Source organism: Budorcas taxicolor, chromosome 8 (genome assembly GCF_023091745.1).
Source record: "Budorcas taxicolor isolate Tak-1 chromosome 8, Takin1.1, whole genome shotgun sequence".
Lineage (NCBI taxonomy): Eukaryota > Metazoa > Chordata > Mammalia > Artiodactyla > Bovidae > Budorcas > Budorcas taxicolor.
The window spans coordinates 98052544-98071700 of NC_068917.1; the positions used below are offsets into that span (position 1 = coordinate 98052544).

Below are 19157 nucleotides of genomic sequence, written 5' to 3' on the forward strand. Positions count from 1 at the left end.
CATCATGTCCTCTGCATGGAAAATTCTTCTGTCTTTACCTGGCTAACCTCTATTCTTTCGGTTCCAACTTAGAGGATGTTTCTTTCCTAATCCTCAAAGACTAGGTTAGGACACCCCATCAGAGGTCTCCTGATGCACAGCACCCAGCAGAGAGGCTAACACTCTGAATAGCATCTCTTTACTTTCTTTGTCCCTCCTCTCCCCAACAGCAGGGAACACAGATCTATACCTTGTTTACCACTGTCTCCCTGACCCGCTGTGTGAGGATTTCCTGAAAAAATGAAGGGTTTGTTTATAGATAATAGCTATACAAAGGGACAAGTGGGAGAGATGACTATTAATACATTAGAAGTGGTAGCCAGATAGAAATACAAGACAGAGTATCTGTGAAATTAAAATGTAACTGGAAATCCTTTTAAGCTTAAAAAAATCTTATCCACACTCAAAATTTTGCAGGGACTCCACTACTACAATGAGACATGCTTGTACATATATTTGAATAGTATTCTCATATAAGACACAATTTTGTTTTCTCCTTGCAAATGCATGTTTTAATGTGTGCATTGTACATTTCAAACTTCCCTGAAATACTCTTATAAAGCAGACTACAATCTCTGCTTCACTTTGCCCATATTCAGAAAAGCCAACTCAGGGCTAGGATTTATATGTTTTACTTCCAATTGAAAATAAGTAAGCCACATACCAGGTACAAAGACTATCATCACCCAAAGCAATTACTGTCTCTTTGCAGTCATTTACATGACAATAACAATTGTACTTTGAGGAACATTTTAATAATTTTTATTAAAGTAGGGAATTATAACTCATGTCTAAGGACAGTACTAATCTTTTAAAAGCAATTCAACAACTTAAATATTAAATTTTAAATTATATGTGATTAATACATTAAAATATTTCATTTTTGCTATTTCTAAACATAGTTAAATATACCTACTACCACATAATTCAGGATCAAAAATCAAGCCTTTATCTTAGACATGGCAAGAAAAAAATTATACTATTTCAAGTAAACTAATTATATTATTTCAAGGAAAAAATTGTATGTTTGAGGCAAAAACATCTGTCTATTTGGAGTTGAGTCATAGTAACACACTGCTTAGTTCAGTAATTTATCCCCAGTTCTGTGTTTCCCCTGTTCTCCCACGAATTAGGTGAACAGAGTCTAAAACAGTAAATCCCTGAGACGTGTCATTCTACAATTTACCAAATGATAGCAATTGCAATTGCTTGCCAGGCAAAAGCACATGTTGTAAACAGGTGGGCAGTAAAATTATACAAAACCAAACAAAACCTGATACTTCCCGCAAGAGTCTGTGTTTCAGGCAGGAAGAGAGGGAAAACCAAGTGTTTTTTCCTGCAAAACATTGTCACTGCATGTGACAAACTGAGAAATACCTAATCCCCAAAAGCTATGAGCCAAGCTGAGTCCTTATCAAAGGGTCAAGAAGACACTAAACAAAAACCCTTCAAGACAAGAATGACTGTTCACTCCTCTTATGCCTGCTCTTTCTATCCCTGCACAGTCCAGCTGGTCACTTGGGCACTAGTCCTCTGGGCACTTCAGGGCACCACTCACCTTACCTCCTTTGTCCCATGAACAGAGTTCCACCTTTGCAAGAGCGGACTACATACATCAGAAGACAGAAACAGAACACTTTGTTCCATGGAGACAGAGCTTTCTGTTTTCAGGTGAAGGTACCACCAGAAGTCAAGACAATCTAGTCACATAGTTGTGCAATGTCTAAGTTGTTACTGCAATAAAGGTCAGTCTGTATGCCTGTCCTTGCTAACTCAAATCAGATACCATTTCCCTTGCCACAAGGATCAGACACCATCTTCACATCACTGAGACAGGACTAGAGCCCAAGTGTACTTAACCACACAGACTTTCACTGGGGATCACGGTGTTCCACATTGAACAAGCTGTTGTTAGGGAGCTGCTGGGAAGGGCAGCCCTCACTTTACAGAACCCAGAACCTGTGAAAAATTCCTCAAATTCCCAATCTCAGCCTTAAAGTCGGTTCTCAGTGTTCACTGGAATGAAAGTACCATGTGGACCTTGTCTGTCTTGTTCATGGCTGAAACTTCAATGCCTTCAACCAGTAACTGGTACAAAGCAGACACAGTAATTATGTGTTAGTTTTGTTGATGAATATCTCATGCCTTGTTTAGAGATGCTCTGCTTCCCAAAGTTATCGCTCTATTTGGTTATGCATGACAAACTTTAATGAGTAGTGTTTACTGTGCCTTAGAGTCACTCTCAGAATACAAGCAAGAAAGTACACAGGGCTGGAATAGGACTGATAAAAAAAAGCCAAGGGCACTGAAGAAACACTTCAAAGACTTAATGAAATATTGTTCCAATGTATGTTCCAATCCAAAGGCAGTTATGGCAGAATGAACACTCTCCCTGAAGCTGTCCACATGCTAATCTATAGAATATGTCAATCAGTTATATCATACAATAAAATGCACTTTCAATTCAGTGCAGTCATTCAGTAATGTCCGACTCTTTGCAACCCCGTGGACTGCAGAACTCCAGGCTTCCCTGTCCATCACCAACTCCCCAAGCTTGCTCAAACTCATGTCCATCAAGTCGGTGATGCCATCCAACCATCTCATCCTGTCGTCCCCTTCTCCTCCCACCTTCAGTCTTGCCTAGCATCAGGTCTTTTCCAGTGAGTCAGTTCTTTGTATCAGGTGGCCAACGTATTGGAGTTTCTGCTTCAACATCAGTCCTTCCAATGAATATTCAAGGCTGATTTCCCTTAGGTTTGACTAGTTCAATCTCCTTGCAGTCCAAGGGACTCTCAAGAGTCTTCTCCAACACCACAGTTCAAAAGCATCAATTCTTCGGTGATCAGCTTTCTTTGTAGTCCAACTCTCACATCCATCCATACATGACTACTGGAAAAACCATAGTTTTGACTAGATGTACTTTGTCAGCAAAGTAATGTCTCTGCTTTTTAATATGCTGTCTAGGTTTGTCATAGCTTTTCTTCCAATGAGCAAGCATCTTTTAATTTCATGGCTGCAGTCACCATCTGCAGTGATTCTGGAGCCCCCCAAAATAAATTCTCTCATTGTTTCCCCATCTATTTGCCATGAAGTGATGAGACTAGATGCCATGATCTTCGTTTTTTGAATGTTGAGTTTTAAGCCAACTTTTTCACTCTCCTCTTTCACTTTTAGCAAGAGGCTCTTTAGTTCTTCTTTGCTTTCTGCCATAAGGGTGGTATCCAGATGTAAAAAGTAATGAACATTAATGACTGATTCCTAGCACTGATTTATAGAAGAAAATGTCTACATTATCAGCCACTGTTTTCAAGCACATAATTTATATCACTCACATAAATTAAATTATTAACTTCTTTTTATTGAGCATATAATGTGTACTAGCCCTATGCCAGGCTTTTCATATATGTGAGCAATAATCACAGCAAAGGGCAAACTACATTATCACTATGTGAAAGAATAGGAAACTGAGGCTTAATTTATCTAAGGTAGCACAACTGGTAAAATGCTGAGGTAGTATTTGAACCCAGAAACAGCTGACCCCAAGCCTACACCCTTTCTACTCTGCCACACTTCCCCACTGTTGTCAAAATACTGTGGTCCAAGTGGTCATCAGAGGACTGAAGGAGACCCAGGAGAAAGAATCAGAATATCTTGACTGAAAAACAGAGAAACAGCCACACCAAGAAAAAGAGAGAAAGAGCAGAAATGTTTCAAAGCATGTCTCTCCTCGAAACCCACTTTTGGTGCAGAAATACATATTGACAGAACAGTTTCTGTCTCTCCCACCCCCTAATGTTGGTTGCTGCTCCTGTTGTATTTCTTGGCACAATTAACTGCCTGTGTACAAGGAGGTCTCACAGCACACCCATCTGCCATCACCAATACCAAAATTCCAACCAAATGGCAAAAGCAAAAGGCTGCTTAATATAAATCAAATATCAATCCCAGTGCTCCAATTAAGGCACTGCTTTAAGAGCCACATTTCAAAATGTTTGGAAGTCATTTCATCCCAATGGTATCTCCTAAAACATCTTTACACAGAGCCATCCTGGCCACTCACCATGTTCTGATTCAAGAGCCCCATTTTCTGATTTTAGGAAGAGAGATCTCACAATAACAGCTGACAGGCAGGAGCAGAACCTGAAATGCTCCTATGCCCAAGAGATGTGAAGGAAGCATATGGCAGCCACCCTAATCAACACCTGCCGTGAACCAACTGGTCTACAAGGCTCCACCACAACACGACAGGATGGGCTGTGAAGTAGCTGACAGTTCTGACAGCACATTTCCACACTCCCAATCACACTAATTTTCCCAACTAGGGAGAGATTTTTCAAGTCAAACCCTAAGCTATTGACTGTCAGATTATGAAGGCTTTGCTGTCTTTCTACTTAGAGTGTAATTCAGAAATTACATAATTGGAGGGATTTTACTGGGCTGTGCACACAATAGGTGTTTAATGAGTAAACAGAAATGAAACAATGAATGGGCACCAGAGTAAATTTATTCTGTCTTCTAAAAACACCCATCTTTCCAAAGTTCAAATCATCCCAGCTGAAAGGGTGAACATTTCTGTCTTGTAGCGAAGCAAAGCAAAACAACCAAAACAGTCCAAGGAAATGAGCTAGTATTTGCAACAACCTTTGACTCTGACTCATGATGCAGAAAGTGCCAACAGGCTGCAAGTGTCTTCACAGGTGAGCTTATCCGACTAGGCCAGTTATCTGGGGCTGCAAACATCTCTGTAAATTATACTACAGAATCACAGACCACTAGAAAAAAACAACTCAGTGTATTTTTTAAAACGCTGAAATAGAAAATACTATTTCTGGAAGAGAACAAAAACAGATCTTAAGCGTTGAGGCTAAGCCCTTCACACTGATGGGGGCCACAATAAAACCTGCCAGGCAAGCAGCAGAATTCCGTTTTACTACTACCTTCACTTCAGGCAGAGAATCAAGCAGGATCCAAGGACTCTTCAATGGTCAGTCAAGAGTGTAAACTCTGGGATGTGTTTCTAAGGAACATTCTAGGAGATGATCCAGGTACAGGGTCTGGAAACCGAACCTTCTTAGTACCCCAGGAGGGCCCATCTTTCTCTAGAGAAATTATGGTGTGCAAAGTCCCAGAAGTTTCCAATGTCTTTCTATTAGAATGAGGAAGTTCTCTTTCCAGGCATGTTCTTCTTCCAGGGCTTTCCCCCTGGTTTTAAAAGAGCCTACTGACAATCAAGGGAGCTGTCTGGTAAGCAGGAAACCTGAATGCTGGATGGATGCTAAAGGATGTTGTTCACAAGGCATTTTACCAAAGCTCCCAGAAAACCTAAAGAAAGATACTTATTCTGGAACTAGGCACAGCACTGACAACCAGAAGGCTCAGACTTAGTCCTATTTTTGGATTAGAAATGAATGTGTATTCTCATGGACTGTTTCTTTGAACGAGTGATTCCCAACTAATAATCAGACTTCGTTGGTATTTTTAACCTCTGAAAGCAATTTTGTCATTTTTTAAGTTAATTATTGCATGTGCTCCCATTCAATTCCAGGGTTTTCCCACTGAGACATTTCAGTGTTTCCTTTCTGATACACTTTTTAAAATGGACATCCATCTTCCCATTAATGGTTTTGAGACTTTTTTTTTTAATCTAGAGAATTCCTTCTTCAAATGAACCTTTACAACATTAAAAACCATAAAAAAAAAGTAGGTCTTCTCTGAAACAGATTTGGACTCAGAGCCACACCCAACTCACTCTTCCCTTACTGACTCTTGGGGAGATGGCTCGGAATCTGAGCCAATTACATCGCCAACTCCCAGCCAACCTATGTTTCTACAAAAACAGAGTCATGCTGTCCAGGGAAAAAAGTCACATCCTAAAAGCTTCCCTACACAGCAAGCCTACTCACCAGGATTGGCTTCAGGATATCCAAGTTGGAACGAAGCACCTGCTCTGCTGCGTTCAGTTTCTCCCTTGGCAGGCTGCAAAACCTAGAAACTTCTTGGTCACCAAGTCGAATCACCTCTCCCAATTTTGATCCATTGCACAGACTGGTCAAATGTAACTGGTAGCCTTGCAAAAATACCTATAAACATTTCAGGCAAAGAGAGAGAAGTAAAACTGGATTACACAGATGGGAAGCAGGGTCCTTGAAGCCTCTTGGGGACACTTCATATCAATATCACTTTGAGGAATGGACACTACTATACCCTGTCCAGAGCACTGGGTCTCTACTGAACTTCAGGTAAAGCAAGGCATGATGCTACAGGACATTCAAAACCAGAATGTGGCATTTGACTCATCACCTCCACACTCTTCTCCTTGGGAAGGGAAATCCTGAGTCTAATTCTTTTTCTCAAAAGTGGGACACATGACTCAGCAAATAGGAATCTGGAGTCTGAACTCCCCAAACCACTCTTGTTAGAGAAAATAGAAAGTTCTCATTATTTTGAAATAAAGGATATTTTAAACTGGGGTTGGACTAAATCATGGGGGAAAACGTATTTATACTATTTATTTGTAGATAAAGATATTTAACTAAGGCATATAACTATGTTCAAACAATTTCAGGATGTGGAACTCTTCCTTTTACTTGTATCAAAGCAGAGTACTAGAAAGTCAATCCTCTTATCTCATTGACAGATAAGAATGACTTAGAGCTGGCCTACACATTATAGCAAAGAACTTCTCCTTGGCCATATCTTATGTAACTAGCTTTACTGGATCTAACACTTCTTCACATATGGCCCTTACTGTCCATTAGGCAAAAGTTCAATAAGATGAGAGACCTTGTTTTTTCATGTTCCTTTTGTGTCCTCAGTGCTGGAACATATGGACAATAAATATTTGTGGAACAAATGAATGAACGATTCAGACTCTATTACTCTGTTACAACATGCTCTGTTTGTTTCAATTAAGGCAGCCTGACCTGCTCGTGGTACAACCTCCTGGGAGTGATGGACCAGAAGCTTCTCAGGACCCATGCAGCTCTCCAACACTGCAGAGCACTTGGTCTGTCATGGTTTCCATTAAGTTCCCACCTACTGCCAGATACTCAAGTACACTTTGCTTTTCCTCTTTTCTCTGACTAGCCCTTGCTGCTAGCCGACCTTTAGTATTTGTGTTTAAGACAGTGATAACGGTGACTACAGAGACTAATTACCTTGCAAGGACCACTTCCATATTTAGGATGCCCCGTATTTTAAACTCGTGAGATGTGATAAGAAATTGGCAGGGGGCAATGGAAATCATGCTAATGATTTTTATAAGCCTGCTGCCTTTGGCCCATCTCCCAACCGCAGAATTGGTAAACACAGGCATATTTTCCTAGTTTCATAAGGGCAAGCAGTAAGAACATTTTTCTAATTTTAAAAATTCTATATCATGTAAAGCAAAGATTTTATTTGGGGGCATAAACAGTTCCACTACTTCTGCTTATGGCAAAGTCAAGCTCTATATAAACATGAGACAGGGTAAGGAAGCAGTTCCCCTTTCTACCAGAGAATAAACTTGAGAAGGTCCTCTGGAAATCAATAACTATGCAATCTGGGCCTGCTGCCCACTGCATAGGAGCCGGATGATTATCTAATAATGCTAGAGGAAAGTTCTTTAAAATCTAAGGTTAAAATCTTACTAAACACTAATATACTTCCTGATTTTATAAATTTTTTTAAAAATTAAGCATATTCTCCTTAATAACAGATATCTTTCTATTTATTTTATTTATTTAATTTTAAATATTTTTACTTATTTATTTTTATTTAATTTCTATTTACTTATTATTTATATTCTATATTTCTAGATATCTTTCTCATCTATCTTTGAAAGAAACATTACAAAGAGATAGCCAGTGGGGATTTGCTATTCTGATGCAGGGAGCTCAAATCTGGTGCTCTGTGGCAACATAGATGGGTGGGAAGGAGTGGGAGGTAGGAAGAAGGTTCAAGAGGGAGGGGACATATGTATACCTATGGCGGATTCATGTTGATATATGGCAGAAACCAACACAATATTGTAAAGAGTTATCCTCCAATTAAAAAGAAATAAATTTTAAAAAAGAAAGCACTACATTTAAAAAATCTGTTTTAGATTTTATAGACAAGAGACACTTTAGGTAACAATCCTCAACCCAAGTTATTGTTTCAGAACTGTGAGTTTTTTTTTAAATGCTTAATTTATCTTAAATTCATCTCCCCTTTAGGAAGACAACAACACATGCCTGGGCTTCCCTTGTGGCTCAGCTGGTGAAGAATCCGCCTGCAGGAGACCTGGGTTCGATCCCTGGGTTGGGAAGATCCCCTGGAGAAGGGAAAGGCTACCCACTCCAGTATTCCAGCCTAGAGAATTCCATGGACTGTATTCCATGGGGTCTCAAAGAGTCGGACACGACTGAGCGACTTTCACAAACAAACAAAATAAAAAAACAAAATCAATACATGCCAATTGACAGGCAGGAAATCAGTTTTATTTCAACCAGTTGGCCCATGACACGAGGTTGCACCTTCCACTCTCTGGATGGTGTGGCAGGGCCAGCCTGAGAAGGGAGGTAAAAATAGGTGATGCAGCATTGGAGCCGCCAACCTCCTTCAGCACCATTACAAAGACAGGAGTTTATTCACTTCCTTCCAGGTGCTCTCCTATAATGTCATTGCCACAAGCCCCACCAGGGAAGGTGAAGATCGCAGCTTACCTTGCGGAGACTGACATCAGCCCCCAGCATCCTGTCCACAGTTGGCCTTGGCAGAGAGAGGTTGTGATGCAGGAATCCAGAGAAGGTTTCATTGTCTACCAGGAAGTCCTGAAGTTTCAAGCCTGCGGGAGAAATAGTGTTTCATTTTCATGAGTAACTAAAATGAAAAAAAAAAGCACAATGGAGCAAAATATCCTAATATTGATTGCCTCATTTTAAAGCAATTGAGCACACAGAGAAATGAGGTTCAGGGAGTTTTGCCTTAACAGCAGAGACATGAAAAGAGTGCTTTCTGAAGCTGTGAAGTGCGACACTGCTGTACACATACACACACACAGCCTTTTCTCAGAATAAGTAAACAAATCTGAGATTTGTGACCCTGACCCCACAGCTCCTATCTCCCCAATGCCATCTCAGACAGCTAAACTCAGAGATACTTAAAACCTTATTCCCATAAGCCCAAAGGGCTGGTTTCTTCTTGATGCAAAACAGTGGTTCTGAAACTTGAAGAGGCATCAGAATCACCTGCAGGGCTTGTGAAAACTGGTCCCCTGCCCCCCACAGTTTCTGAGTCAGCGGCCTGGGGTGAAGCTGGATAATTTGCATTTCTAACAAGCTTCCAGACGATGCTGTCACCCGCTGGTCTGGGGCCCACCTTTAGAGAACCACGCCCACCTTTAGAGAACCACGGGTGCAGAGCATTATGCATATCAAAGTGCTTTCACAGGCCTGACTTCATTTCAGTTCCAGACGTGGAACACGTGATTACAGAGCTCCCACACCCAGGCTGGCCCCTGCTTTAAGAAAATATGCATGCACACATTTTAAAAATCAACACTAGTAAATGATTGTATTGCTGCAGGGTTTCCTACAGAATCACTTTAAATAATAAGCCCTCCAGGTACATTTAGAAAAGGTTCCAATCCAGTGTAGTGAAGCAGAAAAAGCACTAGCCAGAAATCCAATTTTAGTCCCTAGAGTTGGAGGCTGTGGCTAAGTGGTATCACTTGGATATTTCATATCATCTTTCTGAATTTCAGCTTCTTTATCTCCAAACAGTAAGGTGACCAGATGCTTTGTGGGTCCCCCTTACTGGAATGCTCTCATTTTCTCTTCCATATTTCATCTGAGTGTCCACTTCTCCTTCTGCCCCTCTCTCATAATAACCCAACTTCATTCAATAAAGAGAAGGCCGGCTCATCAAGACCTGACGACTGGCCAGACATTACTGAGAGACTGCAGCCCACAGGCCCTGGCATGAACCGACCTCTAGGGGGCAAACCTAGCAAACTCAAATCACTTAACTGATGAGAAATAGATGTCTGATCTGAAAACAGGGCTGTGAGGTGAGGCTTAAAAAGAGAACAGGAGTTAATCCTGGGAGCTAAGGGGGTGATGTGCAGAGATAAAGTAGGAGGAGGTCTCAAAACCCAGCCAGACTTTCATCAGTGCTGTCTGATTCAGGCATGTTCTGCTAAAGGAAACTTTTAATAATCTCAGTTGGTAAAGAATCTGCCTGCAACGCAAGAGACCCAGGTTCAATCCCTGGGTCAGGAAGATCCCCTAGAGAAGGAAATGGCAACTCATTCCAGTATTGTTGCCTGGGAAATCCCATGGACAGAGGAGCCTGGTGGGCTACAGTCCATTGGGTTACAAGAGCTGGACATGATTTAGCAACTAAACCACCACCACAGAAGGGCACACTGAGCATGACTCACATCTCTAGAGAAACAGTTCTCTGGCTACACCTTATTTGGCTGACTCCGAGTTATTCCCCCGGAGAAGGCAATGGCACCCCAATCTAGTACTCTTGCCTGGAAAATCCCATGGATGGAGGAGCCTGGTATGCTGTAGTCCATGGGGTTGCTAAGAGTCGTGCACGACTGAGTGACTTCACTTTGACTTTTCACTTTCATGCACTGGAGAAGGAAATGGCAACCCACTCCAGTATTCTTGCCTGGAGAATCCCAGGGACAGAGGAGCCTAGTGGGCTGCCGTCTATGGGGTCGCACAGAGTCAGACATGACTGAAGCAACTTAGCAGCAGCAATTATTCCCCATGACACATTTTAAGAAGTGGTCCTGGCCGAGTGAGTGTCCCTCCTGAGAAAAGGTGCTCCTGCAGGCTGCCACCTGCCTGGTGCTCCCCATCACATACGATACTGTCTTCATACCATCGCATTCACTTCTGTAGCTGCCAAACCTCAGAGCATTGAAGATTCACCTAGGGACATGCTAAAATGTAATTTCTTGGGCTGGATTCCCAGAGATCCTGAAATAGTAGCTCTAGAGTGGGGCCTAAGAATCCACATTTTAATAAGCATCTTCTGTATTTCTAATGCAAGGGTTCTGAGGACCATCCTTTTGAAAGTGAAAGTGAAGTCGCTCAGTCACGTCCGACTCTTTGCAACCCCATGGACTGTAGCCTACCAGGTTCCTCTGTCCATGGGATTTTCCAGGCAATAGTACTGGAGTGGATTGGATTGCCATTTCCTTCTCCAGGGGATCTTCCCGACCCAGGGATCGAACCCAGTTCTCCCATATTGTAGACAGATGCTTTCACTTTCACTTTCCCCTAAACTATGCCTCTGAGACACAGAATATGTCTTTTATCTTCGCATCCCAGTGCCCAGATCAGGCAAAAAATTACTGATCAATGAATGGTGACTGGGAAATAAGTACCAGGAGATGGGATCAGGGCTGGGAAGATTTCAGAAGTATCTGAGGAGCATCAAAGAAGATTTCCTTTCAGCTGTACAGGCTCAAGAATGGCTCGCAGATATTGGGACGACCCCCAGGCTGCACCCCAAGATAAACAGGACCCCTGGTCACTAGAACTGTATTCCCAGAGACACAAAGTGACACCCTAGATGTCCCAGTATCCCAAAGGTAGGGGTAAACAGGAAGAAGACAGGAAAGTTAGTGGCTTCAACTGCAGTCTGACCTGGAAAGCCTGACACGGACTGTTGTGGAACAATGAAAAAACTACCACACTGAGGGGTGAGAAAACTTCGGCTCCACATCCATTTACTTGCCAGGTCATCTCACCTAGCTGTGTCTCCACTGCCTCATCTGTAAAGGTAGGGGAGGGGAAAAAAAGAAAAAACTTCCCTGAGACCCAGGCAGAACACAATATGTGAGCTCACCTGGTCTGTGACCAGGCAGGCCACTCCTGAGAGTGAAAAGCCAGAGCAGGAATCGACACTGTGCTAGGCAAATTCAGAACAACCTTCTTCCTCCAGAGCAAGGCTGCTAAAGGGTGGAAGGCTGACCCCACTGCACATGTGATGGGTCTAGGTCACAAGCAACATGCTTTAGTCAACATGAGCAGTACATTTACATGACGTTTCAGTTGAAGTCAACAGGCTCCGCTGATGAGAACATCTGGATGTGATCAAACCCCAACCACCTCTCAGTGAGTCCTCTGGATGAGGCAGAAAAGCCAAGAGGCTGATGAAACAGTCAGCAACCTTTGGCAGTGCCCATGCACAGGGTGGTGAGGTGGCCATACGGGGTGGCAGCAGGGAATGCCAATGATCCCTGGATACGAAGAACCTGCATTTTGGTCACATGGATACCACACATGTGGATTCAGATTTACATGCCACCAACACCAAGCTGCAGCCAGCATGGGCAGAGGAAGGCAGTGCAATGCGCACTGTTTTGCAGCCTCAGTTCCTATGAAACTCCTGAGGGGGCTTTGCAAAAATCCCAAGGCCCCGCCCCACCCCACCCGCCCCCAACAACCTCTGCATGATCAGAACTTCTGGGGCTAAGACACAGGCATCAGAATTTTATCCGCCATGATGATTCCAGCCAAGTTTGGGAAACATTTGTGAAACGAAAAGTTCAGGGGTATGGGGACAGAATAACTTAACTTTGATTCTGGACTCTGCTGTTTATGAATTGCATGGCTTTGAGAAATTCATTTTGCCTTCCAGAGCCCAAGATTTCTGACCTAGAAGGTAAGGGTAACAGTACCCACTTTTCAAAGGTATGAGGATTAGAGATATTGGCATGTAATGCATGAATGCTTCCCTTGGTGGCTCAGATGGTAAAGAATCCGCCTGCAATATAGGAGACCTGGGTTCGATCCTTGGGTTGGGAAGATTCCCTGTAGGAGGACATGGCAACCCACTCCAGTATTCTTGCCTGGAGAATCCCATAGACAGAAGAGCCTGGAGGGCTACAGTCCATGAGGTCACAAAGAATTGGACATGACTGAGCGACTTTCACTAACACTAGCTAATGCATGAATAGTGAGCAAGGGGTTCATGGTAGTTGCTCAAAAAATGATAATAATGTTGTGATTATTGAGAAGGGTTTACTTCACTCACCTTGACCAGTGTACCACAATGATGTATAGAGCAAAGGTATGGACACAGACACTTCCCTCAAGGAACTTCCAAGGATGATAAGGGTGATGAAGAGGCAAATCAATAGAAAAAGCAGAGCGCTGGATGACAGAGCCGAAGGAAGCATTTGACCCAGATGAGGCTTATCTGTTTCAAGGCGGGAGTTAGGCTGAACAGACTGAAGCCAGGTTCTGGAAAAGAACAGACAGCCAGAAATCTCCGGAGGCTGTGGCTGACGAGGAGAAGGTAAGGAAGACCTCCCATGACGCAGGGACCATGACACCCTGTAGACATAGTGCTACGTACCCATGGTTCTCAGCATTTCTGAGCGAATAAATAAACACACAAGCAGATAAGCATAGAAGAGCTTCTTCAGAACCTAAGATCTGGGGAGTAGGATGGGAAAAGGAAGAGGACGAGGCACAATGTGAGGCCAGAGTAGGGTGATTTTGCACCTGTGGTCTCAAGTTTTCTCCACTTTTTTTCTTGGCAGGAAAATGAGTGGAGAAGCCAATAATACCAAGAAAGCCCAATATCTGAAATGTCCCTTCTCCTCTTGCCCTAGCTAACTCCTACCCATCTTTAAGATTTGGGCCATGAGTCATCTCCTCCAGGAAGCCTGTCCTGACATGATGCCCTCAAGCTGGGTCAGGTGGCCATTCCTCCATACCCTAATAGCCTCCTATGTGTGCTTCCCCCGAGCTACAGTTGTCTGAGACCACATCATTTTCTCTAGAAGAACAGAAGTGCTTGAGGGCCAGGACTTACTCAAAAGGACAGCAGTGCCTGGCACGGAGGAGGCATCCCGTCAGTGGTGGACGATGAAGGAGTGGATGAACACAAAAGAGTGAATCAAGTAATGAACTGAGATGACCTGCTGTGGGTAGGCATGGGTGAAGCAGGACATGCGTGTGAGACGGACTAGGTCAAGATAGTGAACCTCCTCAGCTGTATCAGCCCAGGGTCCGGAAGACAGTCAGGAATGTGGGAGCTGGAAGCAGGGCATGAGAAATGTCCACAACAGGATAAACGAGGATGACAAGCATCTACCTCACTACACTGAGCTGAGGGTTAAAAGAGAAATGTACCTGAAGTCGCAGCATAAGGCCTAGAACCAAGGAAAGTCCTCAATAAAGGACTAATAAAGATGGCTAATACCATCATCACTTTCAGGAAAGACACCTCATTAGCTTCAGTGCTAGTCTGATCCTAAAGTATATGCTTTCAGAATAGATAAGAACACAGAAGTGACTTTGCCAACCAAGTCAATATTGAATTTATGATCCAAGGTGTGTGTGTGTGTGTGTGTGCTATGTATTTGCCTGGCTGAGTTCCTGAGTCAGAGAGAATTATGAATTCTTTCTGCTGACACTGTTATAAGGTGAAGAAAAGGTTGAAGCTGACTGGTTTGCCTAATCAGAACTTTAGAAAAGAATAAAGAAATCTAGCATTTTACAGAGAATCAATGGGAATAATCACCTCTACAACATCACTGCAGGGATGGGCATAGATAGAAGATGACTAGTAAGAAAAACCAGTCATTGGACACTAGATAGAAAACACTTAATGGAAAAGACAGTCACTTACTTGGCCATTTAACTCTTTCCACGTGAGCTGACATGACCTCGATTTTCCTATCTGTAATGTGTGGGTTATAGAAGATCTTAGGGATTGTCTTACTGTTGGTACTAAAAAGTACACTTGGGATTAAGCTAAATCGGCATTGGACTTGGCATTAGAAAATCTGAATTCAGGTCCCAGCTCAGCTGTTTCCTAACTGTGCAATTGTGAACCTCACTTTTCTCCATTTCTGAATCTCTCTGGGTCTCAGTTTCCTTAGATGTAAGATGGGCCAGTAACATTCATAGGTTGTTGTGAAAACAAAGATCAAGAAAGTGAAAGTAGTCTTTTGGAGGGAAAGAGCCTCAGGAGTTTACAAGGGTAACTGAGAGGCTATAAATACTGTCACAGAATATGGTCATCAGGGAACTGGACCGGTCACTAAATTAAACATGGGTCCCTGCTGCCCGAAGAGAAGATTGAAAGTCACCATCCAGCAAAGGGTCCCAAGAGCTCTCCTGTTGCCATAACTCCAGTGTGGACCAAAATACTTGATCAGCTGAAATCAGCCTCCTTGGTTTTGCCTGGAGAAGCCAGCAGTGGTCTGTCCTTTTCCAGAGAGCTTTGCTTTGTATGCAGGGAGGTAGGGCAAAGAAAAGGAGGGGAAAAAAAGAGAAAGAAAGAAACCAATTCAGGAGCTTGGAGTCCAAAGAACAAAACAAGTGAAATGTGTGTTTGTGGGCTGAGGACAAACAGAACAGAATCCTCAGAGCAGGCTAAGGAAACACTTTCATGGCAGGGGAGAAGGGTGTGGCGGGGAGGATCACTGCACCAGGGGGATACATGGGGTGGATGTGGGGGGATGCTCTCAGGGCCACTTAGCGTTCCTTCTGCTTCTTCCCAGCCTGCCTGAGCACAGCGGAGAAGCAGCGAGGAGGCAGGGCAGCAGCCCAGGAAGGCGGAGGAGGGCAGTCCTCAGCAGAGCCTGCAGCGGGGTTACTCCCGGTCAGTGCCCTCCTGTCCCCGGCTCCAGTTACAAGATCGCTGTAGTCTCTTTTGTTTAACATGAAAAGAAACCACAGCGATCAGCTGCTTGAGAAGTGGGTGGAAGAGGCAAATAAAAAAAGAGAGAGAGAGAGAGAGAGAGAAGTAGAGAAAGATCATGTCAGCTTCCAAGGCCCAGATACTCTTCTTAAAAGGACCCAAGAAGGGTCTCCCAGCCCTGACCCTATTCCAGGGGAAACGGCCTAGAGAAACTGTGGCCAGATTCTCACTCCTGGCTTTACTCGGCTTAAGCAAGACCTTGTATAGACATGACTGCGAAACATCTCTCTGCCAGAAAAGAGCTGGGAACAAACATACTCAGGTGTCTTCTAGGATAGTTTTTGTTGTTTCAGGGTTTTTCTGATGCTAGGGCTCCACTTTCTTCTTCAAGGATAGCTCCTGCCTGCTTCACTGAGACAGCTGGACCCTCCCCAGGAAAACCAGGGCTTCCCTGGGAAGTTCAAGGTTCTGGAGAAGGGGGTAAGACAGGGTGACCTGGCTGCTCCCTGGGGTGACTCCTTAGAGCAGATTAGAGGAGGCTGGGAGCCGGGGTGCACACAGCTTCGGGAACTCCTGCTGTTCATCTGGGCCAGGGTTCCCAACCCAGAAGTTTCCTTCTCTACAGTGAGGGCTTGCCAAGGATACTGATACACTCTTGAAAGTTTCCAAGTTCTAGAGTCTGGCTAACCTGGTTCCTATCTCAGTTTCAGAATTTTCCAGTTACATGCCCTTGGAGGCTTAAATTCTCCAACCCTACATTCTTCTGTAAATGGAGATAGCTACACTAGGGGGTGGATTAGGTAAACAGTAATGACAGTATAGAATGCCCTGAATACTGACTCACACATACTGGAAGAGAATATTTGTTGTTGTTCAGTTGCTCAGTCATATCCAACTCTCTGTGACCCCATGGACTGCAACAAGCCAGGCTTCCCTGTCCTTCACTATCTCCTGGAATTTGCCCAAACAGAAAATACAAGTGGAGAAACTAAACAAGTTCAAAACAAAACAAATGTTGATAAAGTCTTAGCTGACACAAGTGAAGAGTTCCTTAGAGAAACTACAATATTTAGGGTTGTGCTTCCTGATCTTTTATGGCAAGTCCTGGGGAAGCCAGAGTCTTCTGAGACCCACGGGACCATCACAGCTCCAGGAACTACATAGTCCTTAGTCTACATAGAACGGAATTTGATTAATTTGATTAATTAATTAATCAACAAATTTCTAAACAGCTACTGAAGTCAAAACACTAGAGCTGTAGCTCCAAGTAGTAATATTTCTCAGTGCTCCTTGAAGGCAGGAATCTGTAATAAAAGAGATGCTATACAAAGACAGGATCCTTGCCCTTGCCTTCTGAGAGGACAGGGATAGAAGGTCAGGGGAACAGAGCTGTGAACTTCCCAGCCCGCTCTGCCACTCCGGAATCAGTCAACACTGAAATCAGGGGGTAGGAAGAGACCTGACACATCTCTCCTGGACCCGTCTGCTAAGGCAACGGCATACCTGTCTCACTGAGAAGTGGACACGGTGGAAGACGTGTTCCAGGACCCCCTGGAACAAGGATTCATGACAGCTGATAAGAAGCTGAACGGTAAGCAGGCCCCCAAACAGCCAGTGGAGACTGTGGCCCCAGAGGGAGAGAGTGGGTGAGCTGGTCACACTGGTCAGGAGCGCTGTAAACGCAGTGGGCATGGGAGGTACAGTCAGGCTGGCTTGGGAGGCCCAAAAGGAAAAGAAAGATAACACTGGGGAGGTAGCATTAGCCCCAGGGAGTTCTGGACCTAAAGAGAAAGAGAAAAAGAGACAAGAAGCCATCATCAGACAAAGCCAAAAAAAAAAACCAGCTGGGTGAACACTGTGTGGAGGCCCCTTTGAAGGCCAGGGAGGTAGAAAGGAGGCGGGGGGATGCCAGGAAAAGGCAAGGAAGAGAGAGAAGGTGAGATCAAAATAGGAGGAAACAGAGTCCAGAAACAGAAAGACCAAATCAAACAGAATGGGCCAACAGCAAATGATCTGGGAAGAAAGAGAAGAGTTGGAGGAATTCAGGTGTTCTGCCTAAAAATGTGGCCAGAGGCTCTTAGCACCATGAGTTAGGGATCAGAATCAGCCTGCAGGGCCCCGAGAAGCCAGGGAACAGGGGAAAGGAAGATAAGTTTATGAATTAGGGGCTGAGAATGGGTTCTTTCCAGGCCTGGATTAGGAAGAATTGTTCATATATAACGTATAAATTGCTTAAGTTTCTCTTATTTTTAAAATTAATAACACGTCTTAAGGGACATCGTAGTGCTTTGTTGGCAGAGGAAGGAGATCAACATGTACCGAGCATCAGACACTTATATGTATTATTTTCTACAATCCTTAAAACAAGCTTATGGGAAAAGTATTATTTTTTCCATTTTTCAAATAAGGAAACAGATCCAGAGATGTTAACATCCTGCTCAAGGCCACAGAGCAAGCAAGTGGTAAATTTGAACCCAATCAGCTCTGGCTTATAAACCTTTGGCTCTCTCAACTATACAGGAATTAAGTAAATCATTTTATTCTTTTTAAATGCTTTATAATAATTTTGCCATCCAAAGCTGGCCATGCTACTCGTGGAATAAGGCAATGTGGCAACATGAGATAGTGCAAAGATGCTGAACCTGGAGATCAGACAGACACTGATTCAATTCACAGCTTTACTCAGTCACCTTGGGCAAAAGACATAACCTGTGAGTCTCAGTTTCCTCATCAATAAATTGGGGATAATAATACCAAGGCGTTGTACGACTTGAATGTAATAACATATTTAAATGTAAAGCGGCATCATTACCTGGTACAACTCAGTCTGTTGGGCAAAGTCTCACTCTAAGATCGCCCTTCTATACCTAAACGCAACAGTGATGAGACCGCCAGAAATGGAAAGAGTTCAAGGAGAAACAAACTGGAGTTCCATATTGCTCTTTGCCACCCACAGGGTAAATAAATCTCATACTGGAAAAGCAAGAGACATGAAACACTATTCTTGATGTTAACAATCCGAACTCTCTAAAGCAGTCTGATACCGTGTGGTACATGCCGTCCAGTAGTCGAGTACAATTGGGCTTTCTATTCTTGTCTGGGCAGAGCTGACCTTTGATTCAATTTAGTTTGAGCAATATTTCCATACAGCAGTACCGCGCTTCATCCCCCTGATGGCAGCCCAAGCTGGGGCCAGACCCTGCCTTGGATGGAAACCAACAGGCTGGGTTTTGAGACACTGCCTGGCTTTGACAGGTCTGGGGAACTTCCACACTGTGAAACTCTAAGGTCTCAAGTCAGAAGTTCTGATGAGTGCATATGGACATGAACTGCAATCAGCCAAAAATTTCAAGGATTTCCAGTTTGATGATATAATGTTGACACACGGGTCATCTGATCTCCCAAGATGACCCATGAGGGGCCCCACAAAGACAGAAAACAAAGTTTGAGGCTGCAGCCTCAACTTCAGCAGCTGC

At 43.6% G+C, this 19157-nt stretch overlaps 1 protein-coding gene across 1 annotated transcript in view; it reads right to left on the reverse strand.

Annotated features, from left to right (window-relative positions):
* ABCA1 (ATP binding cassette subfamily A member 1) overlaps window positions 1-19157 on the reverse strand; it is a 110554-nt gene that overhangs the window by 60800 nt on the left and 30597 nt on the right. The window contains exons 5-6 of the mRNA XM_052645014.1: window positions 8724-8845; window positions 5943-6119 (exon numbers count right to left, since the gene is read on the reverse strand). Coding sequence (XP_052500974.1) covers window positions 5943-6119; window positions 8724-8845 — 299 coding nt within the window. The remainder of the gene's footprint in view (window positions 1-5942; window positions 6120-8723; window positions 8846-19157) is intronic.